We start from the raw sequence: 8845 nt of genomic DNA, 5'->3' as shown, positions 1-8845 counted from the left end.
AACCCAAAGATATCTCTGGAGAAGACCCAGAGGGATCCCATGAGCTGATTTTCTAGTGTTCTGGAGTTAAACCACAGTTACAGCTGCCACACACTTGGAGGGCTAATAATCTAGGTTTAAATGTGCAACACTGTACCTGAAAACAGAGTTACACCGTGCCCTTTCAGGTGTTTCAGGTGCACAAACACAATGAACGTGCTCATAGGTGAAAAACATGGCCCATTCCTCCTCTTCCACCACCCAAAATTGCTCTAAGATGCACCACCAGCTGTTTTTTCCATAGGAGTGAATCTTTTTCTCCTATCCATTTCCTAGAACTTTGTTCCATACAAGCAAATTCGCCACTTCTGAGCGTAATCAAGACTCTCCTGATCTCAACACCGATTCTACCCTGGTGACTCAGTCTGAAGGTTCATTGCAACAGTAGGAGCCTTTTATTATCAAAAGGAAGATAATCCCAAGCATTTTCGGAGCTGTTGTGACCAGTCTCTTCATCTATCACAGCTCCACGGTGCAAGGCTGCTATTGTGAAAGACTGAGCTTGCGATCTGCCTGTTGCAGAGCTGCGAGAAGAGAACCTTTGGCAGCTACCTTCCCCCAGAAGACCTCTAGGATTTGTGATGATGAGGAACCACCCTCTCAGGACAATCCCTGCAAAAGACCATTTGCAGGAAAGTGTCGAACAGTTGCAAAAAACATGTCTGGAAGGGATCTCAAAAGGCTCTCTTGCACTGCCCTATCCAATGCAAACAGCTAGCAGCCACTTCCCATCTTATGAAATACTGGGAGAAATTGCAAGGCCATCCTTCAGGAACAGTCAAGGCAGGTGAAGATGAGTGAGACAGGACAGTCAGCAGCAACTCCAAGAGAAAATGAAAGGAAAATTGGGCAACGTGACTACTACTTAGGACGAATGTAGGTGGTTCTGTGAATTAGCAGCTCAGAGGACTCGTTTGACCACCTGAAACAAAGATGACCTGATTCAGGGGTATTTTTTATTGATGGTGAAAACTGTATAGATTTTTACAACCCTGATAGTAACTTAAGAAACTTATTTTCAAAGATTAGTGAAGAAAGCCAGTTAAATAAAAACCTCATAGTGGACAGAAAATCTAATCAGAGATGACAACCTTTAATAATCAAGCTAAGCAAGACCAATAAAATGGATTAGCTATTTACCAGAGAAATTCCAGTTCAAGGGATTGCTGTTCTGCCAGACAGAAAAAAAACATACAAATACTGCTTTGATTCACATTTTAATGTGCTACATGTTTCACTATTATCTTACACAACACCATATTAATTTATACGGAATATATATATATCAATTGGTAAAGTAACAAGGTAACAAAACTAAACACAAATTTGCCGCTTTGAAGTTTGTTTTGGATTAAATCTCTGATAAATTCCAATCTGTTCATCTGAACAGTCATGTAAATGGGATGGAGTCCAGCATGTCCTCAGGATGATGGGATTTCTACTGCAAGTATCACTGGCAAGTATCAAACATCTTGATCTCACCACATAATAGACAACCCAAGAAATATCACGTGGAAGGTTGAAGCTAGTGAGCGGTGGCTAATAATTCCGTTGCTTCCTCCGTGCTACTGCCAAGCGCAAGGCCTGAATAATCAACTTCTCGTTATTCAGGACATTGTAATCAGTCAGTTTCACCAGTTTGTCAAAATTCTCTTCACTGAAACACACCTCCCTTGTCGTAAATGGGGAGAGGATGCTGGAGACATCAACTTTGCCTTCAGCCATCTCTTCAGGACTCCTTTCCACACCTGAGGGACAAACCGCAAGGAGATGCACCAATAAGGTTTTACTGCAGTATGTGGCTCATATCAGTCATTTAAATAATTACATGTAGAAAAGGGAGATTTGGAGGGAAAGATATGATTTGCCAGAGGGACATAAAAGTAGTCTAGCAGCATTGTAGACTTCAGCCTCTGGATCAAGCCTCTGTCCAAAAAATTATGTAAACCCAAACAGCTGGAAATGAGAACAACATTGATTATCAGCAGCAGCGCTTGGATACCACTCCTTGGACAACATAAAGTCTTTGTTACCCAAACTAGAAAATTGCAAGCAAAAGGAAAATAAGATACTCTTGTACTGGTTGAAATAACAACCCTCTCACTGAAAGTTTAGGAGAAATGATGGCACTCAGAGGACATAGTTCATATTAAAAACAAAGATCTCTGTCCGCTTAGTCCTCAGTCTGGGAGATTACTTTTAAATATGTGAACAAAACCCAGATGAATGGGCTACCATCAGAATCTCCGGAAGGTTTTCCCTCCATCTTTGTTTGCAAGCAGCAGCACACAGCAAGTCCACATCTGTAGAATAAAACATACTGTGATGAGGACCTACCACCTATGCTGTATGTATTTGGGGAGTTTTACCTTCATACTATCTCTAGTAAGTCCTACGGATGAAATCCCTATTTTGATCTCAAATGTATTAGGAAAGCTTCTGGAGTTCACATAGTTCAGACATACTGACACAGACCAGTTATTTTTGTCAGTGATGAGACTGGTAATGCCAGCATTGGAAAGAAAGTCAGAGATGACAGTGAGACATTAGATATGGAGAGGACACACTAGGCAAGTGACTTTTTATTAAAATTTCTAGCAACAGATGACTCACCAGGAGCTTTATATTTCTTGAAGGTGTCATTTACTAGGGGGAAAAAAAGCACTGTTGGAGCTTGTGGACTGTCAGCATCTTCAAACACGTAGCATTCCTTCAAGTTTTCCCTGTCTTCCTCACTTATCTCAATTTTGGGAAATGGAATTCCTTGCCCCGAGATGTACTTTGCAATCTGATCCAGAGGCTGGATGAATGAATAAAATAAATAAAATTAATACAAAGAATCAAAATTCAAAAAAGGTCCAGAGACCTGGAGTTTTTAAACTCCAGCAGCTAACATGAATATTCTAAGGCTTGAATCTTCCTGCAAGATGTTAAGTTTCAGACGGAAACAGCTATAACCACACCAGACATTACAGCTTATTTTATTTTCTGCATTGCTTTAGGCAAAATAATAAAACAGTCACTTTCTTTGAGCTTGAAAATGGAGCCAAAAGCCACAGGACTGATTTGTTAATTCCAATGAAACAGGTTCAGAGGGGGAAGGCAAAGAATCTACAGGAATGGAGAAGGACCACATCAGTCCAGATTATTCTGTGTCATTTCCTTGACTTCTTCATTAGTTATCGCTTTCCCAATCTTTCTGTCCTCTGTGTATTGCTTGATAATGACTCCCTATTAAGAAATACATTTATCAACATACCTTATGACCTCATGAAAAAAAACTTTAACAGCTATATTTACTACATGCCGATGTTTACTTTTATATTATTCTCATTATACATGCAATGCTAATTATATTTTCGTTATTAATCAAGTCCAGCATCAGCCAGTACATTTCCCTAAGACTGATATGAGATAAACAGGCACAGAAACACATAGGGTTTACCATTTAATCTGTTAAAATATTGCCAGGACTTTCCATTGCCTCTGTAACATGCTCAGTTCAAAGAAAAACAAAACCAGCATTAGAGCTCCAGAAAGCTCCTCAGTCAGCTCCTCAAAAACTCTTTGATCCACTGCAGTGAAGACCTTGATGATTTTAAAATGCCTCCTTCCATCACTGTCTTCTAATATCCTTCTTAGTTACCGAGAAATAAACCACCTAATAATCTAAATAATAAATCAGATAGTAATCATCTAATTCCCATTCCAGTACTGTAAAGTTAGTTGGTTTAACTGACAAGTGCTAGAGACTAAAAGACCATGAAGGAAAAAGATCTCAGATACCATGGCTTTCCTTACCAGTGTCTGGGACCCTCCACTGTAATTCAAATGCAAGATGACATCCACCTCCCTCTTCAATCTCAAAAGCGGTGGGTAGCTGGTATTGATGAAAAAACCAGTATCAACCAGGGAGAGCTCATCATTTGCTGTTTCCATCAGTTTATTTGGAAGGGAGTCTATCACTGTGTCTGAAACACAAACATTTCTCATTCCAACAAATAAAAGCGAGACTGACTGCTCCTCTGCAGAAAGTTAAAGAGGGAAGGATGGAGAATTTTCCATGCCTTCCTTTGACTCACTAGAAGCACTGATTTACAGGAGTAAGTGACACACTACAGCTTTTTCCTTTCTTCCCTGACAACTCGAGCAGCTTTGGCCCTAAGAAGATCCCTCCTGCCTCCTCAGGCTGAGCTCACCTTGTCCACTGGAACACAATCCCCAAACAAACAAATTCAGTTTCACCCCTCATCCCCCCGCCCCGACCACCCCTAAAAAATGAAATGCTGTTCAAATCTGGCTTCCATGTCTTCCATTTGTGGAAGGGAGAAGTGGAATTTCAGAAGTCAGTCTTGTTTCTTCCTCCTTGTTGGACAACCTAAATGAATTCCCAAACCTAAACCTCCTCAAAATGTTACTGAAAAACATGCAGCGTTACTGTGCCTTTCCAGGTAGAAAATTCTTCACTCTCCAGGTACTTGCTATGCAGCTGGAAGCCTCTGATAAAATTGGGATACTGTGCAATGGTTGGGCGTCCTGTTAAGACATCTCGCAGAGCACAGGAGAGGGCACTTGAGGGAGTGAATAGACATGTGTCTACCTCGTAGGGATTCATGGACAGAAAGGGTTCTTCCTCTGCAAGAAGGAAAGAAGTTCTAAGTTTAGGACGGTTTTCTGAAATGATCAATATTTTTAAAAAATGGAGTAACTAATAACCACAGTTGTCACCATCCCCCAGCCCAAAGGTAAATCAAACATAGTTATAAGCCCTTAAAGTCTATGCTACCAAATAAAACTCAGCATTAGACAGTGAATTAAATGACAGGTATCTGCAGTTATCAAGCTGCCAGGCAGTAAGCACCACCTCCCACTCTAGGCTTCCTCGAATGATGCCCAATTCTATTGCAGCGTGTGGTGGAGGGAAGAGCCGGCTCCCAAAACATACAGGAGGGCAACACCAGCCTTTGAAGAGGACACCTTCAAAATGCAGGTGAACATCACCCTGCTGCAAACATTAGCTAAGTTAGGAGGCCAGTCACTCCAGGTTCCCTGGGCAATTAACAGCAAGAGCGAGCTTTCTCCACAGGCAGTTTAGTGGAGAAAACAGCCCTCTGCAAGAGCTGTTGTCTCTACTGACGGTATTAGTGGCCAAGGAGGACCATATCCTAACTTAACAATCTTAAGATGTGTTCTAAATACAACATGATTTTTACGTCTGCTGGAGACTGGTTTTGTGCCTTTAGAAAAAGGCACACCTTTGCCAAAGCTTTGCCAAAGAAGCACGGTTTAGTTCTTCTAAATCAAGCAGAAAAATTTCTTAGCTGACATCTCTGCTTTGCTTTCCTCATCTCTTTCTGTCTGACTTCGGCAGCATCTCTTTAGGCATTAGACCCCTTCATAGAATATAAACAATATATACTGGTGGTAAAAAAACCACAAGAACATCTCACCAATATCTTTTACTCTGTCTCTGGTCCATCTACTCCAGAAGTCCTCTGAATCAGTAGCCAAATTCCAGACATACATCACATCTATGGAAAATATACTACTCCACATGCCTGTAAAGAGAAAGAGAGAATAGGAACTGATTGATGGAGTAGTCTTGGAAGAATTTTAATTGATACATACCTTCAGTCCTTCCCCTTGGATACTTCCTTTCTGTCTGGATGGATATCTTCATGGGCTTACTTCCCAAGTATGTCCTTGCTAATGCAAACTCACACCTGCTCAACCTGTTTGCTGGTGTCTTCCCAGTGCTGTACACTACAGACCACATACTCACTCGTGCCAGCTGCCTCTCAAGTAGGCCACCTTTCCCTCTAGGCGATAGTCACCTTGCATATAGCAGATCCGAGTCTCTGAGAGCCTCTTCACCATCCTTCCCATAAAGAATTCACTTCCAAAATGTTCTGCGCGAATAGATGCTCCGTATTTCAGGAGACTGACTTCATAAGGAGTGAACTCCAGCCACTCTACGGCAACAGCAGGCAGATCATGAAAAGGCAATATCTTAACTATTGCTAAACAGAAGACTACTAGAGAGCAGGAAAAAATCATAAGAAAGACACTGGCTAGTTCGTAATATGCCATTCACCAGCTACAGCTGTATCTATATTGCCTGCAGTACTAATGCCATAAGGTCCTTTCACATCAAGGGAGGGCAGTCCCAGGCTGTGATACAGCAATCTCCAGTAGAGAAGCCCTGGTCTGAATAAAACCATAAGCATTCCCTGCAGTTAATCTTACCCAAAAGGATGCATTGCTCGTGTATAACTTGTTCCCTGTAGGGCACCAGTGACAGAAAGCTTAGCATTCACTTGGTGTTATGTACTCAGCTGCACACATTAAACAAATACTGTGGAAATTAATAGTAGAGGAAGCAGTGATTTTCCTGCCACTGTACCCAGAATTTCAAAGTTTTCCCTTTAATTGTTCAAAATAAGACCATGTGGAACCATCATAACAATTAGTTTCATTACAAGGTTTTTGTGACCAGGATAAATTTTGAGTTAGGCATCTTCAGTGGTATAACTATATTCTCACTCCTGGCAATGTAGAGAACTCAAATTCTAAAGACTAAACATGTTTGGATTTTTTATTTTTAAGTGTTAGTCACTATTATCCGAAATTTTAAAAGGGGGTTTTTTTCCAATTAGAATGGAAGAACTATTGTATTATTAAAGCTGATTACATGCATTTAGTTTTAGTTCAGATTACTTAAACTATAAAGGTGTTAAGAAATCTAAATCATAACCATTACCTCTGAATGCCTGAGCACTATAGTTGGACTTGAGGTTGATGGCCACATAGATGGGCAACGGGTTCTGACCGTTATCCACTGCCTGCCGTTGGTCTGAGAGTCTATGCTCGTCTTTCTGGTTTTGATTAAAAACGGTTAATGGAATGAGGTGAAAACCAACTTGCACTTCAAATAATATAATGTGAATTATCAGCTTTCTCCAGGTTCTCCTTCCCATTCTCAGCTCACTGGATTGTTCAGAAATATCTGCCATGGGATATTCCAAACTTGGCAAGTATCCCATAAGAAGAACCTACACCCTATGTGGGTTCTCAGATTTGAGATATGCAGAGAGGTTAATGGTAGATTCAGCAAGGAAAAAAAAAAACATTCCTGGGAAGAAATATGTAGCTAAGTGAAAGGTAAGGTACTTTCCTTGGCTGGATCTCAGCAAACAGAATTGATCATATTTTAAGATATTTTGCAAGTATATTCATAGGCAAGAACATATTCTATTGCACGTGAGAGTTTAAAACTTCCTTGTATAAACATAAACCAGAAGAAAACTACTTAAGTTATACTCTTTTTAAAGTACCAAAATTTCTAACACTCTTTCTTAAAAGTTAATAACATATTTAAAGAATGGTCTTTCCTGCTATTTGCATCATCTCCTTATGCAGTATATAGCTAAGTTACTTTATAAATGCATATCTTCATTTATGCTGGTGAAGTAAATTATTTGAAATTTTTAAGTGCTTCTTCTTGTCAGAATATCAAATGTCAAAAGTGATTAGTTCACATTTCAAAATAGTTCTTTCTCAGGTTTTTACTTTCTTTAAGAAGAAAGAACACCTTTGCAATGCCATGACTCCTTCAGTTCAAGGTCAACCTCACTTTAAAGAAAGAGTAGTGTTTTAATAATGGATCTGAATATACAGAATTTAATCAACCACTAAACTAATTATTTGCATTAGTAGTACTGAATGGCATCCCAGGATTTATTTTCTTCTCCTTTATAGCTATGGAAGTTCATCAGGTTTCTGGAAAAAAAAGGAGTAATACCTTATCATGTAGCATGGATTCAATGACAAGCCCCCAAAGGTCTATGAAAGAAGTGTTACGTCCTTCTTTAATTCTCTCCATCAGGTCATTATAATAGTACTTCAGACAATCCAAAGAAAAACAGCAGATCTTGGATTTGGTTACTTGCTTGCGAGCTTCCTTGATTGCGTCCTCCAGATATTTTTGTGACCAATTAGCATCCTCATATAAGTTTGCCATTGTCCTGAAGAAACATTAGAAGAAAATAATGAAAGAGGAGTAATGCTGCGGTTTGGCTTCAGAGAACTTTTGTGCAACCTGTTTGCTTGTTTCTTAATTTTTATGGGGCTCACAACTAAAAATTAAACACACCTAAAATACTCTAATTTCAAGATCAAACAAAACCTCCAAGCTTTCCTGGGTTTGATGATAGAAGTTTATGTGGGCTCAAAAACGATCTGAGAAATTCAAGGCTATTAAATACAAAGATTCCACCAGTCCTCAGAAACTCAGTTTCTTGGAAGGTGGGGAGTATTCTATGGAGCAGTCACTACTAGTTTGCTCTCGTCCTACATTTGCTCCCAAGTATCTGCGAATGCCTCCTGCCAGCAAGAGAACTGGGCGGTTCTTGGGTCTTGGGCATGTCCTGGTACAGCCATTCTTAATCGTCTCCTTGAAATTATAACACAGACAGGTACATTCAGATCTCCACATACATACGGAAAAGTTCAAATTTTGGCAAATACTTAGACAAACCTGCCATTAATGTTTGGGCTTATATAATGGACTGACACACAATTCAGTGCAAAAAACTTCTCCACTTCCAACCACCTGTAGAGGAGTGGAGCTACCTAGAACCCACTTGATTAAATACTTAAGTTATTTTAAGTATGACATCATCTGTTGTATGCCCACTGGGAGAAGAGAGCACTTTATAATGAGCAACCATAGCTGCAGTCTCTCCGAGGTCAGTAACTTGGTGTCATTTGTTGGACTGTATGCGACAATATTAATTCCACTAGCCCC

The 8845-nt window shown here is 39.9% G+C and overlaps 1 protein-coding gene across 1 annotated transcript in view; it reads right to left on the bottom strand.

The window, feature by feature from the left end:
- Positions 1-1407: 1407 nt before the first annotated feature.
- LOC126049325 (cytosolic phospholipase A2 epsilon-like) overlaps positions 1408-8845 on the bottom strand; it is a 34219-nt gene continuing 26781 nt past the window's right edge. Inside the window, exons 14-21 of the mRNA XM_049825502.1 lie at positions 7841-8063; positions 6800-6914; positions 5874-6011; positions 5490-5597; positions 4483-4674; positions 3841-4010; positions 2653-2839; positions 1408-1787 (exon numbers count right to left, since the gene is read on the bottom strand). Coding sequence (XP_049681459.1) covers positions 1579-1787; positions 2653-2839; positions 3841-4010; positions 4483-4674; positions 5490-5597; positions 5874-6011; positions 6800-6914; positions 7841-8063 — 1342 coding nt within the window. The 3' untranslated portion in view covers positions 1408-1578. The remainder of the gene's footprint in view (positions 1788-2652; positions 2840-3840; positions 4011-4482; positions 4675-5489; positions 5598-5873; positions 6012-6799; positions 6915-7840; positions 8064-8845) is intronic.

Source organism: Accipiter gentilis, chromosome 22 (genome assembly GCF_929443795.1).
Source record: "Accipiter gentilis chromosome 22, bAccGen1.1, whole genome shotgun sequence".
In the NCBI taxonomy this organism is placed as follows: Eukaryota; Metazoa; Chordata; class Aves; order Accipitriformes; family Accipitridae; genus Astur; species Astur gentilis.
The sequence above is the reverse complement of the archived record's forward strand: the minus strand, read 5'-3'. Positions and strand labels throughout refer to the sequence as shown.